The sequence below is a fragment of the Bactrocera neohumeralis genome, chromosome 4 (genome assembly GCF_024586455.1).
Source record: "Bactrocera neohumeralis isolate Rockhampton chromosome 4, APGP_CSIRO_Bneo_wtdbg2-racon-allhic-juicebox.fasta_v2, whole genome shotgun sequence".
Classification (NCBI taxonomy): domain Eukaryota; kingdom Metazoa; phylum Arthropoda; class Insecta; order Diptera; family Tephritidae; genus Bactrocera; species Bactrocera neohumeralis.
Genome location: NC_065921.1, coordinates 14,615,938 through 14,640,025, shown reverse-complemented (window position 1 = coordinate 14,640,025; position 24,088 = coordinate 14,615,938). Strand labels below are relative to the sequence as shown.

The 24,088-nt window shown below is 37.9% G+C and overlaps 2 protein-coding genes across 2 annotated transcripts; one reads left to right on the top strand and one right to left on the bottom strand.

The window, feature by feature from the left end:
- Nucleotides 1-7,742: 7,742 nt before the first annotated feature.
- On the bottom strand, nt 7,743-14,175 carry LOC126754747 (dynein regulatory complex subunit 2). Its single transcript, XM_050466827.1, has 6 exons — nt 13,893-14,175; nt 13,554-13,806; nt 13,169-13,392; nt 9,976-10,368; nt 9,718-9,912; nt 7,743-8,368 (listed from the first exon to the last, which is right to left on the bottom strand). The coding sequence occupies exons 1-6, from the start codon at nt 14,025-14,027 to the stop codon at nt 7,916-7,918; spliced, it is 1,653 nt and encodes a 550-aa protein (XP_050322784.1). The 5' UTR covers nt 14,028-14,175; the 3' UTR covers nt 7,743-7,915.
- Nucleotides 10,641-11,822, top strand: LOC126754751 (odorant-binding protein 59a). Its single transcript, XM_050466836.1, has 2 exons — nt 10,641-11,426; nt 11,497-11,822. Exons 1-2 carry the CDS (start codon nt 10,671-10,673, stop codon nt 11,731-11,733), a joined length of 993 nt encoding a protein of 330 aa, XP_050322793.1. The 5' UTR covers nt 10,641-10,670; the 3' UTR covers nt 11,734-11,822.
- Nucleotides 14,176-24,088: the final 9,913 nt, after the last annotated feature.

Here is a 24,088-nt window from a genome sequence, read left to right as displayed (position 1 = left end):
AATGTTTTACGCCTTCATTTGAAAAAAAATATTGGTAAAGAGGACTCCCAAGGCAAGCAGTTCTAAATTCATACGATCTGGATTTATAACGTGCGATAAATGTATGTGCTATAACACTATACTGTACAGTGCTGGGCATCGCAAGCGGGCCTGTGTTTATTTTCTCAAAGAAATAGAAAATCTCTACTTGACCGAAATTTAGCCCCAAGCTAAGACAGAACTACCCCAAGCGCCTCTTGAATTTGTACTAAACTTGTCACCTATGTATGTATAAACCTCATCGTTGAAAACTAAGTAGCAAAATCGGTGGGACGACTACTGGCAGCAGAAGAATTTACGCATAGAACCTTTGCATGACCCTACATGATCCCACTATTCATTGGGATATAAGATTTAAAGTAAACTTAGAAATGGTTGCGCGCAACATATTAAAGTGGTATACTGATGGCTTGAAAATGGAAGTTGAAGTTGGAGCCGGAATATACCGTCCGGAAGTAGACATAAGGCAGACTTTTAAGCTGCCGGACCGAAAATACCGCGGCAGAGTTCCGCTAGTTTTAAGCTACTTTCCTTCTACTCAGTGTCAGGTCACAAAAGCATCCATAATTATGACATAGTGGAGGAAATTACCAAGAGTCGTGTAAAGCAGTCATCCGAAAGCGGATCCGAAATTGGTAAACCCATAGATTTCCTTTAGGACGATCTGAGCAAGAGCATGGCAAGGAAGGTAAAAACGCAATGGAATGATTAATCGGTTGCAAAACTGCAAAATCAAGTGGTAGCTCAGAAATACACAAAACTCCTGCTTACTCCTGATAGAAGAGAACGTTGGAACATGTTTGGAAGACTCACTTGTCCTACTCACTCCTGATAGAAGGAATGTAGAAAAAGGATTGGAGTACTCACTTGTTGCCGTCATATGGCAACATACGCTTGCATAATGGGACTGATAGATCGACATGACGGCAGATGTCAAGTACAAGCCACCAGGGAAACAATCGAGTACTCTTGTGCACTTGTCTCGCATTTTCAAAGCAACGACTTAAACTTTTGTGGGCTTTCGGAAGGAGGTATTGATAGTGAGTCCGCATAACATATTAAGAACTATACCAGAAGACATACCATATACAAAAAAGTACCCGGAAATTGTAAATAAAACGCAAAATATTTAAATATTCATCAATAATTATTTTAAAAGTAATCCCCACCAGATGTAATTCACTTATGTCAACGATTTTCCAGTACTCGAAACACTTTTTTTTTGTTTTACTTCGATCGACTGAAAACGGATTCCACGGAGCGACAATTTCAGTTTGGGGAACAAGAAAAAATCACACGGAGCCAAATCTGGTGAATAGGTGGCACATTTTTGGCTTTAAATTCGGTCACAATCGTGGCTCGATGCGGTGATGCATTATCATCGTGTAAAATCCATGAATTGTTCTTTCACAATTCCGACCGTTTACGACGGATCTACTCAGGCAAATGCCTCAATCCGACCAAATAGAACTCCTTGTTGACCGTCTCACCTTCCGAAACAAATTAAAAAGGCACCAAACCATTGTTGTTGTTTCCTTCATTCCGATGATTGTTGATTTATTTGCATGCCAAACTTATAAACCCATATCTCATCGCTAGTTAATGAATGTGCGATCGGATTTCATACGATCAAGCATGTCCACAGAGACCTGTTCACGGTAGTCCTTTTTTTTTTTAAATCCGCTTTATAGGAACGAGTCGAGCAAGAACGCATTTCCTACCCAAAAAATCCACCAAAATCATTCGAACGGACTCGCGAGGGATGCCGAGCTCTCTTTCAATCTCTCTTGCCTGACGGTTTTCTAGCACAATATCCTTCACTTTTTTAATATTTTCATCAATTGAAGAGATCGAAGGTCGTCCAGAACGAGGCATGTCTTTAGTGACATATTGACCGTCTTTGAAAGCTTTGTACCACTCGGAGGCTTGTGTTTTTGATAAAAGTGCATCACCGAAAGCATTTTTCAACGCAACACACTACTAAGGTGTATCTATTCAAGCAGCTGCTATAAACAAACTCGTTGACAGATCGCTCTCATATTTGGCATATTATTTAAGGACAGTCCCGCCAGCTTAGCGAAATATATATTTATGAAATATGGTTTACTCGGGCAATTTAAATTACAATTTCCTTTTACTTTTTTTTTATATCAATGTAAAAAACCTGAACTTAAACTAGGTACAAAAATTTGGGGCCCCAATGCTTTTATTTGATGCACCTAAAATATGATACTTAAATTTTAAGATAAAGTTAGCATTAAGAAAAAAAATAGTTTTTCATGAATCCTGCAAAGTTCGTTACGTTCAGCGCAATCAAATTAAGCACAAAAATCGTCCAGGCCAATAATTCACTATGAGCAATTGCGTGGTTCTAGTGGATGATTGATTTGATTGAGAGAGATTTACTTATCTATTCGCAAGCGGTTTCCGAAGCTCTTAAGCACGTATAAATATTTGCATAAGCATTAAGAACTCATTATGCGGTGTTTCGGAGAAAATTTTTGAAATTATGAAAATTGCCAAAAATCTCTTGCCATTTGGATTTTCATTATAGAGACGAAACACAGTAAATCTGCAGAATCATACCAAGTAGTAGTTGCAAATCCACGTTAACTAAATTCACACACACACAAAGCCTGTGAGCAGCAAATAAATGTATTGCTCTCGCAATAGTCGCAACCGTTGTTGTTGTTGTTCGGGCTGTCTTTGCAACTTGCGACAAAAGGTAGTTGCTTGTTTGCCAAGGCCTTAGGTGCTATCCGACGCTTTGCTGGTAGTTGCCAGCGGTTTGTAGTTTGCATTTTTTATTTTATTTTAATTTTTTTTCTTCTTTATTTTTTAAATTTTATTTTCATATTTTATTTTACGTAGCGTTTACCGCCTTTGTTATGTCATTTATTTTGAGTAAATAAAGGAACACAGACGTCGTGACAGCAATAGTGGGCAAAATAAGAATAAAGCAAGAAAGCGAATTATAATAATGTCCGCTCATTGTATTGTCAGTGTGGCAAAATGACAGACGCGACACTTGTTACGCTTCGCTGGGAATAGTTAAAATAGTGGAAAGGTGAAGGAGTTGAGTGCGCAGTGTGACAATTTGATGGTGAGATTCTTTGAAAAAAAAAATAGTAATCTTGAGAACCTTGCTCCAGTGAAAATAAAAACTTGTTTTTGCTACTCTGCTGTTAACTGTTAATGGCAATATATAACATATAGTGTAAAAATCCAATTAAATACAGTTGGAGAAGTTCGTATCTTTTTTTATGATCCAATAGTATCAAATCATATCAAATTATTGGCATCCTTTTGAGTTAGAGGTCCTCATGATCTTTCAAGATAATTCCATTCTACTAATAGTATCATACTTTGAACCAGACCTTTCAGGGTAATTGCGTAAACAGGGTTTAATTTGAAAAAATTGCATGAGTCGCTGGGTTTTACAATTGTGGAACTTTTGCTTCGCTTTGCACAAAGCATTTGTTTTGACAGAAACATTGTTTTGTATGATAACGTTCAGACAGAAACGAAACGCAGCGAAGCGAAGCAAAACTTGAAGCTTCCATTTGACATTTTTTGAATAAAAATTTACACTGTACACTGTTTTGTGACCCACTTTTGTATAAAAGCATTGTGAAGCGCAATTGTGACTTTTTTATTTTGCTTTGAAAAGAGATTTAAAGGCAAATCAAAATATATTTTTAAGCAGAGGTATAAACCCTTATGTTTCCGATGAACTGAGCGATCTTTCTATTAAAATTTGTAAAGCATTGCGATAGTGGTGATACATATGTATCAGATTTACTCCTTGTGAGCTTCGGCCTGTTACACATGTAACCTCCAGACATTTCATTTGCGGTTCTTTTCCAATTTTTTATGCCAAGCTTCTATAACTTTTTAATTTTCTATGCATATTTAGTCGAAATAATATTCCACTACTTCGAAAAAAATTATTAATATGACAATCTGCAGTCAATTACAAATGACACCCAGGTTGACTACGACTGTTTAGGCCTTGCTTTTGCCTCTTTAGGGCCTCCACTACCTTCATTGTCTTCGGTGCCCATTTCACCTCCTTCCAACTTAGCAAATGTTTTTACAAAGGTGTTTTCTCTGGTGAAGAGCCCAAATTCAACAGGTTTTTCCCCAAAAAACGAAATGCTTTATTAACACACTAATGCAGTTTTTGTCAACTAACACTTGTTTCTTCATCCAAAATGCTATATCTCATTCAGTAACAGTTCCTCAGTTGCCAAATATCTATACGTATATTTTAAAGGTAGGGGCTGATTAAAAATCATATAGATGGTATTAGTAGTATCTTCTACTTGTATGTATCCCTCCCCAGAGTTGTGCGCTGCGTCTGGGATCCGCCACGTAAGAACAACACTCCCAATGAAATGCATCGGATGAGAGGATCGGGAAGGATCTCTCCGAGCCGTTCGATATCGCACCAGGTTACAGACAAGGCGACTCCTTATCGTGTGACTTGTTCAATTTACTCCTGGAGAAAATGATTCGAGCTGCAGATCTGAATAGTGAAAGTATAATCATCTAAAAGAGTGTACAACTGCTGGTGTACGCCGATCACATCGATATCATTGGCCATAACAACCGTGCCGTTAGCTCTATTTTCTCCAGGTTGGACAAAGAAGCGAAGCAAATGGATCTTTTAGTGAACCAGGGGAAACATGTCAAAACAAAAACCAAACTCTATAAGTCACTCATTATTCAGGTCCTTCTATGTGGTGCAGAGGCATGGACGATGACAAGATCTGATGAGTCGACGTTACGAGTTTTCGAGAGAAAGGTTCTGAGGAATATTTATGATTCTTTGTGCATTGACAACGGCGAATACCACAGATGATGGAACGATGAGCTGTATAAGATATACGACGTCATGCACATATAGTATAGTTCAGCGAATTAAGAGACAGCGTCTACGCTGGTTAGGTTATATTGTCTGATTGGATGAAAACACTCCAACTCGGAGATTATTCGAAGCAGTACTCGTCGGGTGATGCAGAGGAAGAGGAATATCTCCACTCCGTTGGAACGACCGGGTGAAGAAGATCCTGGCCGTGGTTACGCCAATAAAGAAGAAGAAGAAGATGACTGGCAATTGACACAATCAAATTTGACATAATGGCGATCAGGCACTATCCCCGCTTGTAAATATTCATAAGAAATATAAATATCGTATGTGGTCGGAATATTCGGTTAAATGTCAATTTCATTAACACTGTTTGTAAATATAATAATGGTGTTAAAATTATTGCGATCTCATCACTTAGAAGTGGTCTAAGGTTATTTTCCAAATTGCCTTAAAAATCAGTTCAAGTTATCATGTAATGTATGTATGTATGTAAAATTTTGTACATGTCCTTTGCTCCGCAAGAAGCTACCCACTTATCGGAACCGGCGATATTGAATCACTACAGAGTATAATAGCGGGCATACAAATTGAATGATGGAAATAATATTGTTCTATGGAAAACTTTTTTGTTTGACAAGAATCCTCACGAAATTCGGCAAATACACATACGTATACATATATATTCATGGCAACGCTACAATCTCTAAGCAAAGTTTTCAGATCGTATCACTTCAGTATGAAGTTCCATACAAATTGAGCAGTAAAAATACATATCTTTGTATATAAAAATTACGTGTCACGGTGTTTGTCCGCGATGAACTCCTAAGCTACTTAACCGATTTTAGTAAAATTTAGCACACTGTGTCCAGTTCAAAACAACTTAGAAGATAGATTAGTTAAAAGAGTTCATAAAAAAAGAATACAGTGAAAGCTATCTTCAATGGACGCCCTATTAAGCGGAAATAACCATTAACCATACACATTATAGATGTTTATTAAGTACAAACTATTAAGCGGAAAACTCTATAACTGGACAGAAAAGCTGATAACCAGATATTGAGAAAACAGCCTTAAATTCGTTATTTTTTCCAATGAAATTTATTTGTATGAACATATTCAAAATTAAACCTCAAGTACAATCCCTGACAAAAAGGCATTCGCTTTATTCGTAAATAAAATTTTCAGTGTATTCAGTAGTTTATTATACGGATAATAGTATAAAATGTATACTACAGCAACGCGTAGCCAGATCTTCTAGTATATATATAGATTCGAAACGCTTAATTAGATCTTCCCTAATGTCATATAAACTATTTTAATCAAAATCCAAAGCTTTTAAAAATCATTACTATTAAAGCGGGATATCTGTTAGTCATCATTTATATAGATTAAAAACTAAAAAAAAATAATTTCAATACAAATATATGCTAATGCGAATTTCCAAAATATTTCCGGTATAGCGGTTTAATATTTGAAATGTGCAATTACAGAGTGAAATTCTATTAAATGATAAGCAAAATAAATCATGAAGTGGAATTGTTAAAATCGCTACTAAACTAAGTAATAACATATCTGTGGATAAGTGAATGGAAATAAATACATAGTTAGCTGTTTAGCGTAATATTTTTAGCGCACTAAACACATATATAATTGGCGGCAACAACAACATATCAACAGTAGTTAGCCTGTTGGGCAGCAACTGATGGGCCCGTTGAAGCGCACCTGCTATGGTTGTTGTGGGCGGTTCGTCACTCCTAACTACAAATAAGCCATTAGATGACACTGCTTGCTGACATTTTCAAATGCTTTTTGCAAAATATTGTAATTTTTTTATTTTTGAGTTATGCATGTTTCGCATGAAGTTATCAAAAAACCGGTTGTTTGCGTTGTTTTTGTGCTTTTGTTGAGTTGCTGATTTGTGACAAATGGTTTTCTACATTTGACATGAATATGCAATGTCGACAGTGTCGCAGTAACTGTATAGCTACCAGTTTAACTGAAGAGTAGCATAAGTCGATATGTGGAAAGTGAAGAAAAAGGCAACATTTGATAGTTGCGATTTGAGAAAACTTATGCTGGATGGAAAGTATTTGATTTAAGAAATTAAGTTGTTTTAAAAATACCGTTATTATATTTTGGCATACCATAGAACAAGCAAATGCTGCGCTTTTTGGGTGCTGAGCAGAAATTTGGAGTATTTTGAGTTATGTCATTTTACACGTAAATCGAAGATAAGTCTGTTTGCCAGTTGCTGCTATCAGCGCACATATTTTTATTGTTGTTGCCGCGCCAAAAATTGATTTGTTGCCGGCAGTTTTTGTTTTAAAATATTGTTTGACACGGCGTATAAGCAACATTTCGGCAGTCTGACACAGGATAATGCTGTCAATGTATAGTCATGGCTTGCGAGGCATACATACATAGCTGATGAGTATGCATATAGCGCTAGATAGGCAGACACTTTCATGCACATTTTATACTGAATACTCACCCTCACCATTTCCCCCTCCAAACTGGCAACAACTATGAAAAACATTTTCGAATTCTAATTCACAATAATAAAGGGCACAGCGAAATATCAACCAAAAATATGGTAATACCACGTTTTCCACAGTTTTTGCTTCCGCTAAAGCACGCACACACACACATATACACACTCACATATATGCGTACAACATATTTCTCACGTTCGCTGCGAAATTTTCGCAATTTCAATAAATCATCGCCACCAAATTTATGACAGCTCACATTCAGCTGTATATCATCGAGCGGATATATAAAAGGATAACAACTTTCTGATTGAATATTATTATTTCTAGTGTGTGTTTTTTTTATGCTTACACACGGCTGTCACACAATAATTTATGACAATTTAAACTTTTCCATAAATTACTTGTAAATGTTAACTTATTTAACTGCTGCGAAATTAATTATCCACTTGCTCGGCCATAATTAATGGCGGCATGTCAGGCGAGCGGGCAATAAAAAGAAATCATAAAATAATTAAAACCGCACGAACGATTCAATTTTCGCCAGCTTCGGTTTACCGCGCAACAAACGCGCCGTACGCACCGTGCTGGTGAAGTTCGCCTCGATGCAAGCGGTGAAGGGACGCCGAAAGCTTTTGTTGTTGGCGCCACTCGGCGTTGTTGTCGATGTGCGACGCGCTTCGGCGGCGCTGTGACACTTCGTTTGTCGTTGATCTTTGTTTAGATGCTGCTGTTGCACACGATCCACACGCATGCTGCTCGGTCGCTTGGCGAGATAGTCGTTGACATGTAGGTTGGAACCGTTGCACAGGTTCAAGTTGATCAGCAGCTCCTGTAGTTGTGCTTTGAGTTGTGCATTCTCGGTTTCGAGTTTTTTCTTCTGTTGCTTCATGCAGACCACGTCGACGCGTGCGTTGTTGACACGACGCCAGAAGTTCTCCATCAACATCCAATTGGCGAAGGCGTACTACATGTGTGAAGGGATGATAGAAAAAATATAGGAAAGAGTTGAGTTGTGGTTCAATGCGACAATTTCGGGAAGGACTACTGACTAAGACTACTGGTTTACAGACTAAATATACTTTGCAAGATAACTATAAGGGCTGATACTTGAGTGGACTTTGATTTGAAAAAAGTTCCCGACGGCAGTCCAAAATCAACTGATTTGAGGGCGTGTTAGGTCTTCAACCTCTTGTTAACTTTCAATATCATTTAATATCAATTTCAAAGTTCTTTCAAATAGTGATAGCTGTTGGCTAGAAAAGAACCTCTATTAAGGTAAGTTTTTTGTTGTTGTTATAACGGCATAAATTCGTCCTAAAGCAATTTTGAGGAATGGCGCCAAGTTGACAATCTTTGGCCGGATAAAAATCCGGGTCCGTCCGACAGTCGTAGGAACGGAGGTAAGTTTTTCGGTGCATTTTGTAGAGGATGACTCTGTAGATGCAGGCAGTGACACACCCGGAACCCTGCCCCCTCTTAATTGTTCCAAGGTTATCTCCCTTAAGAGGTCAGTGCGAGGGTTGACACGCACGGAGCAATGTGTTCATAGCCGTCATCTTCCAAACCTACAGCTATCACATGGAATCAATAGTGATGGTCAGCCCTCCGACCTTTTAATGGGACAGAGGCATCCTCAGCATTAACTCGTCATTCATTCCTAAAGGGTGTTTTTCTCACATACTGACCAGCGCAGGGTTCAACCAAATCCAAAAAAGTATCCTAAAATCATTGTTCGAGTCGAAATCGAGGTCATGTTCTATAACGGATTATTGCATGCCGTGAAGGCCGCAGATCAATTAGAGTTACCCCAGATGTATTGTGCGGAGGCGATCTACCTTACATTTCAGAATGGAATCCAGGATCTTCTTAGATCCGAAATTTCTTGAAGACTTGTGATTCTCTATTAAGTGACTTCTTAATCTATTGTAATGTTAAGACCTCGCAATGTGAGGTTTCGAATCCGGCACATATAAATTTTGGATCGAAAGACCTTAAAAACTAACTTAAATTTAGACTGTTATCTCAGAAAACAAACACCCTTTGGATTAGACCTGCAAGAGTAGAAGTTTCTGTCCAGTCACGTTTCATCTTTTTAGTGATTCAATGACATAAGATATACAGGCTTTCACCTTTTGCAAAAATGGGAAGAAAGAGAAAGTTTCATTTTGATCCAAGTATTATGAGAGAACAATTTTGGTATAAAATTATGTTAAAAAAACCGTATTTTCGAGGAATTTTTAAAAATATGGACCTTAAATCGCAATTTAGAGAAGTAAAAAAAATATTTATAAAGAACAGTTATACCCGACTCACTTCTTCTAATTTAGAAGGTTGCTCCGAACGCTTTATTTCTTCTACTTCCTCTTGAGTTTGCGTCTCCTCAAACATCGGCTTGGGCAGCGGTGGCAAGCCCAAAGGCAACAATTGCTCACGCTCAGTCTCGTTTTTGCGGCAAACGAGTGCCAGTTGCAGAAGGGTTTCACCCTCAGCTGCGATGCCTTTCAGGTGCTACAATCAGACAGATTTAATTTTAGAGCACTCAATTAATGAGAGAACATTTCTTCTCCTTACCTTCAACACATTATAACTCACGACGCTCATTAACTTGAAACGCTCCTCATCGGCTTTCATTTCAGACTCGAAATTTGCTTTCGACTCTGACAAACGTTGCTGCAGATCATCTCTAAGCTTCACAAAATACACCACCTTAACTTCATTGTTCTCTAAGGTGTCGGCATAGACCAGCTTGAGATGAGCTAACTGATCGCTAGCACGTTCTATTTGATGATAATGATCGCGTATCGTATTAGCGCTCTCCTGATCACGTTCCTTCAGATCCATATACTCAGAGTAGAAACTTTCGGTGTGACGCATATAACCAGCGAGCACATCTTGATATTCCTGCCACAGACGTTCGAGTTTTTCCTCACCGCTTTTGGTGATATTTTCAATGTAGAGCTGCATCTGCAAGTTAGTGAGAGATGAAGGGAGGGAGAGGGGATTAATGGATAGTAAATGGTTAGTAAATTTGTATATTTTGTTGTCATAATTTCATTGTAACAACTCTGTTTGACAGTTATGAGTTGCTGACAGCCATATAATTGGGAATACTGCGCAGTTATCGCTTATCGCCGACAGTGAAGCGATCGCGTGCCAGTTTGATTGACAGGAAGAGGTTTAAATTCAGTGAATATTGTATATAATGCGCGCTCAGAGTTCTTTAAATAGTTGCCTTCGTGTGACTTGAGGCAACATGTCGCGCGATCATGTCGAAGCGATCGCTTGCTTGCTTATCGTTCGTTCCTTTCTGGATAACGTTGTTTCTTCTTTACTGTTCTATGTGCTACGCGCTGAAGTGCCGCACGGACGATGGACCCTCCGAATCGGAGCTAAAACGTATTACACGCAATTGCATGCGTAAGATCGGTGAAAGTGTACATCCGATCGGTGGAGGATCAATGGGTTCCAACAACAATCACAATCATCCCTACGGACCGTTGCATCAATCGAATTTCGGGCCGCAGCATGGCGGAAACTCACGCTACGATTACAATTACGATTATGACGACAATGCTGATCAATATTATGGAAATGCTAATAATCCAAATAACAACAATTACAATAACAACAACTATAACAACAATAATGGTAATCATGATCGCGATCGTAATGTGCTGCAACAACGCAATCGTGATCGGCAGCAAACTAATCGTTCGGACAACAATAGATCGGCTTCTTCAGCCTCTTCAAATAATAATGGCGGCCGCTACGATAATAATAATGACGGAAATGGTAATAGAGGTGGTGGCGGCGGCAATGGTGATGGTGGAAATCGTAATGGTAATGGTGGCACTAGCAGCGGTGGTCGCAATTCAGGTGGCAATGGCGGTAATGGCAACAGTCAACGCGGCTTCAATCAGAATAATTCCAATAATAATAACAATGGCAACAACAGAAATGGAAAAAATGATACAGCCGATGTTGCTTGCGTCGTGCATTGCTTCTTCGACGAGTTGAATATGGTAGGTGGGGCAAGAAGTTGTGTCAGAAAGGCAGAGATTTCAATTTATGTGATTTTTTCCCTCTCAACAGCTCAACTCTGACGACTATCCGGATCGTTATAAGGTGCAGTATGGTCTAACACGTGATCTACGTGATCGTGAGCTGCGTAACTTCTACACCGACACCATACAGGATTGCTTCCAATATTTGGAGTCACAGCGCAGACGTGACAAATGCCACTACTCCCGTGATCTCATCAATTGCATGACCGAATATGCTAAAGTGAATTGTGACGATTGGCAGGAGTTCAATGTGGTTTTCAATTGAATTGTATTAAGATGATTTGTATATGTGGTTATAATCAAGAACCTCGATTTAGGGTCAGCAAAGCTATAAAAAGAACTTAGCAAAGTCAATTGATTTTTTTTTCTACTGAAATTTCATGCTTCGCCAAAAAGTTCTTGAAAATCGGCCGAAAATCTGAAATCTTTCTTTACCATATAAAGCTTCGAGTTCGCACAACCGATTCATATAAGGAGCTATATCCAAACATTCACTCTCATACAACAATAGAAGTGACGTCGAGTAGTCTTCTATTGCTCTCATTTGCTTTGATATTCGAAGTTTATAATAAGAGCTTTAAGCTTATAAGGCATTTTCTTACTTTTTCATGGAACAGTCTAATTATTTCATAGTTCTCAAACCAGTCATGAACAATATTTCTCCAAAAAGGCACTCAATGGGAGTAAGCGATGGGAAAAGTTCAAAAGCTCAGAACAGACATGTTGGTCTAAATGAGCTTCAAAGTTATAGTTGATATATACTTGGCTTTGTGGACGGGGAGAAATATTATTAACATGAGCTTAGAACTAGGCTAAATTAAACTAAAAAGTCATTTAACCAAATTATGAAAGCTCTGAGAAAATTAATCAAAGCTTCCTTCAAAAAGCTTCGAGCTTGTACGACCCGTTCATACATATATGAAGAAATGTATAAATTTTCACACTTATGTAAAAATAATAGAAGTGATATTGAGTTGTCTTCACATTGCTTTCATTTTGTGAGATATTCGGAGTATATAATGGGAGGTTTAAGCTCATAAGGCATTTTCCTACTTTTTCGTAAAACTGCCTACCTATTTCATAGTTCTCGAACATCGCATGAGTATTATTTCTCTAAAAAGGCACTCAATGGAAGTAAGTCATGAGAAAAGTTCGAAAGCTCGGTGCAGGCGTGTTGGTCAAAACAAGCATCAGAGTTACAGATGATAAATACTTGGCTTTGTGGAGGGAGAGAAACTTTATTCCCAAAAGCTTAGAACTTGGGTATAATAAACTAATTAATAAGTTATTTGACCGAAATTATGAAAGCTCTGAAAAAATTAATAAAAGCTTTCTTTAAAAAGTTCGAAATAAATATTATGTGTATGCATGTATGTACACTTTCAAACTCATGAAAAACAAAAGATGCTCGATATCACTTGTCTTCGCATTGCTCTCATTTTGCCAGATTTGTAAAGTTTAAAATGAGAGTTTCTGCTTAAAAGGTTTTTCCCTAATTGTTGGCGGAACTGCCTAATTACTTCATAGCTCTTGAACACCACATGAACATTATTTCTCCGAAAAGTAAGTAATTGAAGTAAGCCATGAGAAAAGCTCGTTCGGAGTAGGCATGTTGGTCAAAGCAAGCATCTTAATGAAAGATGGTAAATACTTCGATTAAGAGACCGAGATGAGTTCCACGAATAATATAATTTACTTACCTCACTCTTCATGTCGTCTAATTGCTGCAAATGTCGCTCTTCTCTTTCCATTGCACGTTTTTCACTTTCATCTTCCAGTTGATATTTAACGCATTCCAATTGGTCCAAGGCTTTTAGACGTTTCTCTTGAAACTCGGAGAAATCGTGACTATATTCTTCAAGAACAGCCGTTTTATTTTGCTCATAAGTATCTTTGAAGAACTGCATACGTTGTTGTTGGATGCCTATTAAGCGTGGTTGGAAATAATTTCAATTATAAGCTTGATTTATGAAGAGATCGAATGCCGGTAAAGGTAAAGTTATAAAGATTTGGGTATGTAAGAAATTAGAACATTTTCGTACAGTATATGAATATTCTTATATATAGTATATCTGTGCATTTTACCAATCATCTTATTAATAATCTCCATATGTGACTGCTGCAGCGTCGAGTACATATCCTCCGCTATATCGATATCGTTGAGTAAACGCTTGATAATGGCATCTTTACGATCGAGACGCTCTTGAAAGAATTTCTGCAACTCCACCATGTCTTTGCGCAGCTCCTGCACTTTCACCTGACGCAAGATGGAACGCCATTCCTGATTGATTTTGGCCATATTCAGCCGACTGAAGGCCTCCTCCTTCTTCAGCTTATTCTAAAGCGTAAATAACAAAAAGAAAGCATTAAATAAGGGGTCAATTGCAAGTTCGGTTTCGGTTTTAAAAATTTTTTGGCACTTACTTTCATGAAGAGCGATATGAGCTGCACTTTGCGGCGTCGCGCCTCCTCCTCGATATCGGCGCGCATTTGCATATAACGCGCTCGCTCCTCCTCCGACATTTTCGCCAATTTATTCGCTTTGCTTTTCTTGCCCATTTTGTGATTTATTTAAATTTCTTATTCCAAGAGACTTTTGTTGTAAAATATTTGCGTTTTAAGCTGACAAGTTTTCGGCACTACAAAATGTATTGTGAACCCTACTGTTACTAGCTGTGCTTCGTTGTCTAAGTTACTCGTATTTATCGCTTTGCTGTCTTCAACTGGTGTGTTGTTAGGCTGGAATTTGTTGATTTCCCCAAAGCAAATAGGTGGCAGGATACCATGACATTTTCATTTTGTTACCTTGGTAATGTACATAAATACGTATATATATCTATGTTGATACATAAACACATGTGTAGATGGAGAGTATTGAAGGCAAACAAGAACTATTGAATAAGTTTTGAGACAATGTTGATGCAGTATGTACTAAGAGAAGGCATGGATTTTTGATTGCAGAGCAAATTTGGTTAAGTTATGTTAAACTGGTTGGCTGACACGCCGAACATACACCTACGGGTCCTTTGTAATGTGTGGCTGAAGTTTACGTCGTGTAGAACGTCAACGCTTTTTGTGAAGTTTAATAGAAACTTGACATCTACTACTGATACTTCATCAAGTCCCTTGAACTGCGAAGCTTCTAGATATCTAAGCTGAGTTCTAGATAAGTTCAGATATAAGCAGAGGATTTGTTCCAGTGTCTGTCTCCTCTTTAGTGCCTACTTCCCTGTACTTTCTACATGTGACATTGTTATACAGCTTGCATGTGATGTAAGTAAGTTGTGATCTGTGACAATCATGCAGCATGTCTTTTCGAGATCGTGTGAGTATAGACTGTTTTGTTTATTTTTATGGCGGTGTTTTTTAACGTGGCGGGTCCCAATTCCAATGCACGACACTTGCCTTCTCAGTTTCTCGTCTTCAAACGGATGTTTTTTGGCTGTCCAGAGGATACTTAGTTCAAGACCGGTTGTCGTGATCTGCTTGAACCATATGTAAAAGAATCGTTTCTGGCCACTCCCAAGTGAATGGCGCTCGGAAAACTTTCCTCATTTGCGTGAACTTCTAAACACGGCTCTAATCATAAGAGACTGTTGCCTTTTTTCGGCTATAACCACGTAAGCGGTGTCTACGCTAATAAAGAAGAAGTGAGTAGAAAGCTTCCTTGTTTTGCATCCGCTCTATTTCACATGATCTTGTGCGAATCATTTCTGTTTAATGTTTTCAAATTGACGTCCAAAAATATTTTTCTTCCATAAGTACAATTGTTTATAAGTCATTTCAGGGGTAAAATCAATATAGTGAATATGTGAAAGATAGAGAGAGATGTTTAATTTTTGAATTTTGGCTAACTAGCTTCAAAATATGCAAGCCAAAATGTGAAAAGTTGGTTAGAGATCTTGAAGTAATATATTAGCTGAGGTTTCGTGACTGTTTCCAGGACAGAGATTACTGAAATTTCATTTGAACAGTAGACGCTGGTCCATTGTGATGTCATGGATCGACGAAGCATTTTGAGATTATCACAACTCTGTTGAGGGTAAAATCGATCTCAGCCAATTCGATCGGCTCACCGAAAGTATGACTTTCTTCAGAAAACTCTGAAAATGTTTGTCCGTAGTACACAACCGAATTCAACTTAATATATACAGGGTTCTCTTAGAGTCATATGAGTTATAAAAAAAAAAATAAACAAAAAAATCAATGCAAATTTACAACTTCTTTGCAGGGATTGTATGAACCCCAAAGTTCTTTTCCACTAAATCTAGTCGTATGTCAAGAATAGCACTTTTAATATTGACTTCTAAAAGCTTGAAGAGAGTTTGGTTTATTCGATCAATGACTTTCCTGGTCTGTCATCAAACAACCAGCCTGAACGGCAGCAATATTTTCATTACTGCGAGCGGATTTCTATCTCATTGGCACTTAAATATTATGTAAAGAAAGTGTATGCTCGGAATTTTCAACAACTTGACGAATAGTGAGGACAGTTTGGACGATTATTACCGACTCATAAAAAGTGAGCTAATCGGATACGATGTATTTGATAAAAGTTAAAAAAATTAAAATCTATAAATGTTGTTCTTGTTCCGTATATCTTTCCATGAGAAATTGTATATGTTACAATATATGTATTTCGATGAAAAAAAAATTACCAAATAGAGTGCCAACCTGGAATACGGTGGCAAGATGTTGACTTGTCTTGTATCTCTTCCCCGGCAATCGCCTCTTTCTCGCTATCTTTCTTGAAAAGTGGCGTCATTCTATGAGAGGAGATTAAAAACTCCGCTGAAACAACAAAACGGTTTTCCAATAAGGTTTTCTTTACTTGTTGGCTATTATAGTTGCAAACTGCGGTGAAGGGACAGCTGACTTAGACAGGATCCTTCTTGAATGCCTTTTTGTTGCTCAAATATTTTTGTTTCCGATAAAAATACAATTATTCAAAGTCTTTGGCATTGCGCTCAATGATTTCAAGGCATTAGTTACATGGAAAAACCAAAACCTCTGGTAAACTTTTTTCCCTTAACTCCTTAATGCTTAATTTTAACTCTTATTGCTGCCAAGAATATTTTTCACTCATTTTCGTTTAAAAAAAAATGTCCATAATATGCTTTACTACAGAAAATTGTGCAATCTAACACAAATCGCGAGCATACGCTTAGCAAAGCACCGCCCTTGCCACACAAATGTGCCCCACGCAAATTGTACCAGAGGGATATTATTCTAAGCGGCAACATACGTCATCAAGCAAGCATACTTTAAGGTGCCTGTGAGGCAGACGTAGGTGCTTGTATGTGTGTGTGTGGTTGTTTGTAGTAGTGTGCGCATTAGTGTTGGCCACATTATCCTCGAGCACAAATCAAATCAACTAAATTGCCTTAGATTATGGCAGCATCAAGAGACTTTTATCCAGTCAGACGGCAAGTCGCCTGTGGGTATGCTACGTATTTGCAGACAATACAAAAGGAGACAGCGCACATTTATACATGAGTGAGTGAGTATGTATGTATATACATATGCATATATATACAACCATATGCGACGCATCATTTCCAACATAAAAATTAGATTTCGCACCAACGCACAAAGCGGTGTAAGCACAACGTGCGAAGATGATGGAATCAGGCAAATGGAAATAAGAAAAATTGAACAACGTAAGAAGGACAACTCAAGAAGGGGCGTGAATCGTCGGTGGCTGCACAAACGGATGTAAGGAAAAAGTAAATGAGAAAAGCAAAACAAAAATTGGATATGATTTTCGCGCACTTATGAGTGCTGTCACCCACATGCAAGCAAGATAGCAACAACATTTTTCAAACACACACCAACCGCTCTGCCCTCACCGCTTGTACACGCACCAGAAACGTTGTAAATGTTTTCTGTTTCCTCGCTTGTTGGCAAAAGAAGTCGCAAAAAATCGCTTTCAATTTACTTCAACATGGCAATGAGGGCAATAAATGGCAAGAGAGGCTAAAAATAAAAACAAAAACAACAACAATGCAATCATGTGTGGCATAAACAAGCCAAACGCCGCGCTCGTCGGCGCTGCGCGCACGCAGACACGCACGGAGGGGCGTCTCGCACGCAAAGTGTTGCATTGAGAAATGACAACCATCTTGACGGCAAAGCTTTTGACAGTCACATCAACAACAAAAATAACAACAACAACAACAAGTGCAACTTTACCAGCAGGCAGCAGTTGTAGCATTCAAGGCAGAATCAGTCAGCCAAACCGAGTTAGCCTGCGGGGCAATTCACCGTCTGCCGTCTCGATATCGCTTACTAGCGCTTCATTCTTCTTGTTCTTTTTGTACACTGCGACGCCTAACCGCTTGCTTGGCAGTGACGGCCCGCACATCTATCAGCGTCCACGGCAGCGTCAACCCACATTTTTCATCTGCTTTGCTTTGCTGCTGTCGAGAAAGGCTGCCAAGCGAAATGCGCGCGGTAAGACGGGAAGCAAAGTAGCGCAAAACAAAGGCTGCGGCAACAGTCTCTCTGAATATGTATGCGAGCAGCGGCACCTACAGCAACACGCTCGTGCAATGTGCAAAAACAAAATCAACACTTTGCATTGGAATGACGAGCAGACTTCAAGATTTGTTTTGCTGTATTTCGTGCGTGCATTTCTACAGCTGTGTGCAAAATAACAAAATGCTGTCGGTTTTTCAATTTCGAAAAATTAGTTTTATTTTTATGCAACTTCGTTTTGATGGCTTCATATGTGTGCGCATCCACCGCGAGCTGCAATGTTGTTGTTGCTGCACTTGACGCTTACAAATGCGACCTTGGTAATTGCGCTTGAGTGCATATCCGCGACTATTACGCTGACAGACGGCAATTTGTTTTATCGCGCCGAAGTAGTGGCTGAAAAGTCTAGCAAAATAAATAACACCGTTATCTTCGATTGCACCGAAGCTAGGTATAATAGCCTTCACTAGTAGAAAAGATTCCATACAAGAACTTTGATGGCTCAGTTTGTATGGCAGACTCGATCTGAACAAATTCTTCGAAGATTTGACAATTGTCTAAGGTAAGAACTCAGGCCGAAGATATCTCCTGAAATGAAAAAGTTTTCCATACAAGCGCTTGATTCCGCCCGTTCAGTTTGCATGGCAGCTATATGCTATAGTGATCCGATCTGAACAATTAAGTATATATTTCATAGGGTCTCCGACGGTTTTTGCGAAGTGTTAAAAACTTCGCGGCATGCTTAATATACCCCTTACAAAGTATAATAACAGTTACAAAAGAAGACAGCAGCAAGGAATAGGGTCCGAGAAATCTTAAGCTTATATACGAAAATTTTCGAAACTTTTTACAAGCGAAATTCCTTTAAGGCCAATCAGCTCAACCAGGATGGGAAGGAAATTGGTACTTAAGAGTTTCTAATCCATTATAATGACAAAAAGAAACGAAATTCAATGAATTCAATAACGTCTGCAGTTCACAGTGCTACCCCACCTTTTAAATATGTAACAAGCAGTTCTATAAATTATTTATTTCCATCATTTGTAAAAACTGTAGCCTACAGACCCAGCACGAAATGAAATTTTTAACAAATGGAACTTTTAACTCAGTACATACGTTCTTAAGCTGCATCGATTTTCTTCCCAGTCAATTCAAACTCCACCAAAGCAGCAAGTCTCCATAAAATTTATGACATAGAAGCACCGACGTTATCGGTTAAAGCTGGAAAAAATTGAGATTGTTCGAGGGAAATACCGGGTTTGCCAATAGGGATGTTATGATTTCTTAATGTCATTTCGACCATTTTTAACATGTTCTGATATGTATTATAATTTTTTTCATTGTATCCAATAGTGTTTACAATTTTATCATGGACAGATATATGCAACAATGTTTACAAATTATTCAATTTTATTATCAAAATACTACTATCGTTCTCCAATTACAACTTTTTGTGCGTCTTGCCTTTTTCTGGTCGTAATAATCGTCCACCTGTGCTCGCGATTCTTTACATAATACTCAAGTGTCAATGGGATAAAGAACCGCTCGAAATAATGAAAATATTGCTGCCGTTTAGACAAGCGTTGCTGAAGACCGCAATTTGTCGATTCGAAGATGTTCTCAAGAATTGGGACCATCTCAAACCACAACCTGGCGGATTTTGAAAAAAGATTTTAGCTTATATTAGTCTAAAATTGTTCTCATTCAAGAACTGAAGCCATTGGACCATCGTAAACGTAGTGCATTTGCTGACTTTGCCTTGGAACAACTTGAAAATGATAAAGATTCCTTTAAGAAAATCATCTTTTCCGATGAGGCTCACTTTCATCTGTGTGGTGCGGTAAATAAACAAAACTGTCGATTCTGGTGGAAAGTGAGTGCACAAATTATTCAAGAACAACCATTACATTCACCATAATTGAGAGTTTGGTGTGGTTTTTAGTCGATCATTCGACCCGTCCGTACTTCTTTCGAAATGAGAGCGGCATAGATCGATTGTAACCAAATTTTTATCACCGCAATTGGATGGAGATTATCTAAACAACATCTGGTTCCAAAAATATGGAGCTACGTGCCACACAGCACGTGCATCAACCGAATTATTGCGAGAAAAGTTTATGGATTCGATTATTTCAGAAAATTTTGACATTGAATGGCCTCCCTAAAGTTGTGATTTAACACCATTAGACTACTTTTTGTACTGGAAAATTGAGTTCATCGAATATGTTCCCACAAAAAAGACGCGGAGGCCATTTGAATGTCATATTCAGAACTTAACTGTATCGATTGTTCTTCACATTAAAAAAACAAGTGAATTTTCTTAATAATTAGAGTGTTTTTGTTTTGAAAAGAAATAATAGATTTTTATTTGAAAGCTCTGTATCAATATCAATTACAAAATAGATAAGAATATATAATACATTTCACCTAGAAAAAGTTATTTATATGAGTGAACGAGCAAAAGATAAAACATATCTCCTCTGGAATCCATGAAAACAATATCCAAGTATAGCACACTTACAAAATATATACTGCAAATAAATTTGGTATTATATCTATTGATTTTAGAAATTATTAAGAAAACCTTTGGTTTTAAAGCAAAAGACTTTTTTGCTTAGTTTTCAACTACTGTCTCCCTGTGCTTCAGTTTATATAGCACCCTAAATGTCGGCCAGATTTTGTATAATAAAAGCAAAGTAAGAGTGAGTTAAAATATTGCCTACATTTAGGTGCATTTCTAAATAATCTAAATAATACATAGAGAACAAGCATTCTAGAAGAACTCTTAATTAAATTGATTTTCATTCAGGATACCTAAGAAATTATGTCTAATATTGTACCTTACATTTGTATATCTAACTATTCTAATACGCTAGCAACTTGCAATAGTTTTGCCTCCACATGCTTCTTTCACGAAATTTTAATACAATATTACTTATGACTTTTAGTTTGCCGCCATTGAAAGGAGAAAGAATATATATCCTTCCGAAAAGGCTTAAATGGCAGTTCTGGTGCGTTTTAAAATACTTTCATATTCCCTAATCATCGACTACACACAAAATGAGTGGCATGCTCCAAGCTCAAGTGGCATTCTATGTAGATTTGATGGTTTGACATCCGTGCGATAGTGTCTTGAAGATGCGAAAGTTTGCAGAAATTATGTGAAAATCTTTTGACAATGCTGTGGAGGGCGATCGACTGGCGCTGAGGTGTATTTTAGCAGCCGTAAAGGCATAACGACGCGAGTGAGTCTGCGAAAGGCTTGAAAGATGGCAGTGGTGCGTTGGTTTTCTGGCATATATAAATGCGTAAAATGGCTATGCGAAAGAAAATTTGCTTTGAATGGGTGACTTTTTGGTGGGTTAAACATAGAGTGTGTAGAAATGGAAGGATCTCGCAAAAAATTTTTTTTTTATGTATTCTATGAAGCTTCAAAGCAGCCCTTTTAAACAAGTTTTTTTTTATATCATTAAAATCCCTTTCTCATATTTTTATGATATAAAATATTTAAGGAACTCCAGAATGGAAATACTTATACAAAAAGTTTCATAATCCCTGCCAAAGTAGTTATGGGTTTTTTAGTATTCAATAGAAAAGTTTGGCACCTAAATGTAGGCAATGTTTTTGTATTCGCTGTATTTACATATAAAGGCGTCGTTGCCTACATTTGAGAGCGATTCTTTTAAAATTCGCAATAGAACCTGTCGAGATACGAAATCTTTGAGAAAACGCAAACTCTAAATGATATATAATAACTCCATGCAGACTTCCAAAACTCTAATTTTAGTAAAAAAATGTTCCCTTAAAAGACAATGCAACGTGCCTATATCTAACCCACACATCACTTACTATGTTCAACAAAACAAAAGCAATCAGAGAGTTGCAGACACCATTAAACTATAGATAGCGGCGTTGTAACCACGCCACCATCGCACATTAAACAAGCGTGAGCTTATCAAACAATAAAGCAAGCCATGCAACTGCAATTGCAGGTGTTAGCCCACCAACACCTACAACAAAGACTTTAACCAGTATGTATATAAACACACAAACATTGGTATTTTTGCTTGCTCTGAGACTAACTACTTTCACGCCGGCGATAACCACGACCAAGCGCCATCGTCGGAGGAGCAATCAGCGCAGCGATTACAAGGATTCCAAGAAAATTCACACCTTTTCCACTTTTCCACAGCTTTGGCGCGCAAATGCACTGCGAGGATGCGCAATCATAGAAGCAATTTGAGCGTGTAATCAAAACACAAATAACACACACACAAACACATTTGCAGAGACTTGAAAAATAGTGAAAAAGAAAACTAAATATATTGAGTTTAGTACGCACACATCGATGCCTGCCGTTGTCATACAACCGGTGAGCCAGGCAGGCCATAAGGTAACGCATAAATTTCAAGTTTTCAACACATTAATGGCTTTTATGGTCGAAAGCAAGTGGCGGTGAGTTCTAAGAAAAAAGTTGGGAATGTTGTAAAATTGCAATGGTGAAATAAAGAAAATACGATTTTCGGCTAGACGAGTTTAAGATCATATACCACACACGCAGTGTAGGTATTTTTGGGAAAAGCGAAGCCTGATGTCATGCGAATGATATTTATGTAGATGACTCTGGTTCTAAGCGGAGTAGAACTATATAGTATATTTTACAGATCTCAGTTTAAAATAGAAACAACATTTTTTCTGCGAAAACATCGATTTATGAAAGTTGATTAAAAAAAGCTGACAGGTGGAGATTTCCGAAAGCATTTGCTATTATGACTTGTTTGAAGTCTCTCTCAAAAGCACCTGTATTTATGTGATTAGGCTCTCAATAGCACCTGTAGTATTATGTTCACACAAAGTTTGGATCTTTTTTTGAGCGATCGAAAATTGTGTGGCTTCCACCTGAACAAATATTTTTGCACTCAAATGTCATGCAATTGAATGAATAGTTGTCTCTATCTCACGCTAGGTTACATGACGATCTGGCAATATTTTTGCGCACAGCACCAATAGTTTCCGGAACAACAACTAGACGACCTTCATAAAATTCCGCTTAGAATGTTCTGCGACCTCGATTGAATTTACCATATCATCGATAAACACTGATCTTTGATGAAGCTTCATTGCCAAAAAATTGAGTTAAGTTTATCGATGCAAGTCAATCGACATAGAAAGTTGTAAAAAATAATCGCTCGAAAATTGCTCCTTTTTTTGGTCGGGATGAATATTGAAAGTTACTGTAAGCAACACAAGTAGCGATCATACGTCAAAATGTGCTGAGTATATATTATGATATAACTTCAAAAATATTAAGCTTTATGATCAAACATAGAGATTTTTGTCAGTTGACTTAATAGATGACAGATTGCAACACCGGAGTTGCCCAATCCCGAAATCGAAGTCTTCTACATCTTATCGTCGTCATCTGTATTATTGTAGTTCATGTCCATGTTCCTCAACTATTTATTCGAAGTACAGTCGTTATTCCTCCAACTGAATTGAAATTATTTTTTTCCACGGCTCTCAGATATCATTGAGGGTATAAAATATTGTGCGAACAGTCACGAGCTTGAAAAATATATTTAATTGTAATCGAAATAGAAACATAGGCGACTCGATAAATTTTCGAAGCTCACACAGTTGCAAACGCAGCTTGTAATTTATAATGCGTATTTTTAAAAAAACTTTGAAAATTACGAAAAATATTTTAAATTTATTTCATAATAGTTCTATTTATCAGAGAAAATAATAAAACTAGTAATTTCAAAGTTATTGGTCTTATATAAAGGATGTAAGGTAAGCCGTAACCACGGCGTGCATGTTGGGTAACGCGAAATCACCTACGGCATTAATGGCATTGCGAACTACTAACGAACCTTACCTCGGATATCGACTCGGACTGAAGTTTTTGGATTCGGTTGAACACTGTGCTGGTGGTCGAGGTATTCCTTTACCTGAGTATGTGGGAGTGACACCGTGTTGCTGTTGAGTAAATGTCAATATGGCCTCCGTCTTAATCACACTTGTGCGACTGCGAGATCCTTATGGTCCATGAAGTCGTTTTGTCACTTCTTCCACTATTGCCGGGCTTTTGCCACTTTGGAATTGAAATATCTCGGTTGGTACATCTTTGGCGAACCTAGCGA

Bases quoted from the DNA above. Each gene is read 5' to 3' on its own strand.
- LOC126754751 (XM_050466836.1), top strand. From the start codon at position 10,671: ATGTCGAAGCGATCGCTTGCTTGCTTATCGTTCGTTCCTTTCTGGATA. The intron at 11,427-11,496 runs GTAGGTGGGGCA...CCCTCTCAACAG, and splicing joins TCTTCGACGAGTTGAATATG to CTCAACTCTGACGACTATCC.
- LOC126754747 (XM_050466827.1), bottom strand. From the start codon at position 14,027: ATGGGCAAGAAAAGCAAAGCGAATAAATTGGCGAAAATGTCGGAGGAG. The intron at 13,807-13,892 runs GTAAGTGCCAAA...TTTACGCTTTAG, and splicing joins TCATATCGCTCTTCATGAAA to AATAAGCTGAAGAAGGAGGA. The intron at 13,393-13,553 runs GTAAAATGCACA...CACGCTTAATAG, and splicing joins GATTATTAATAAGATGATTG to GCATCCAACAACAACGTATG.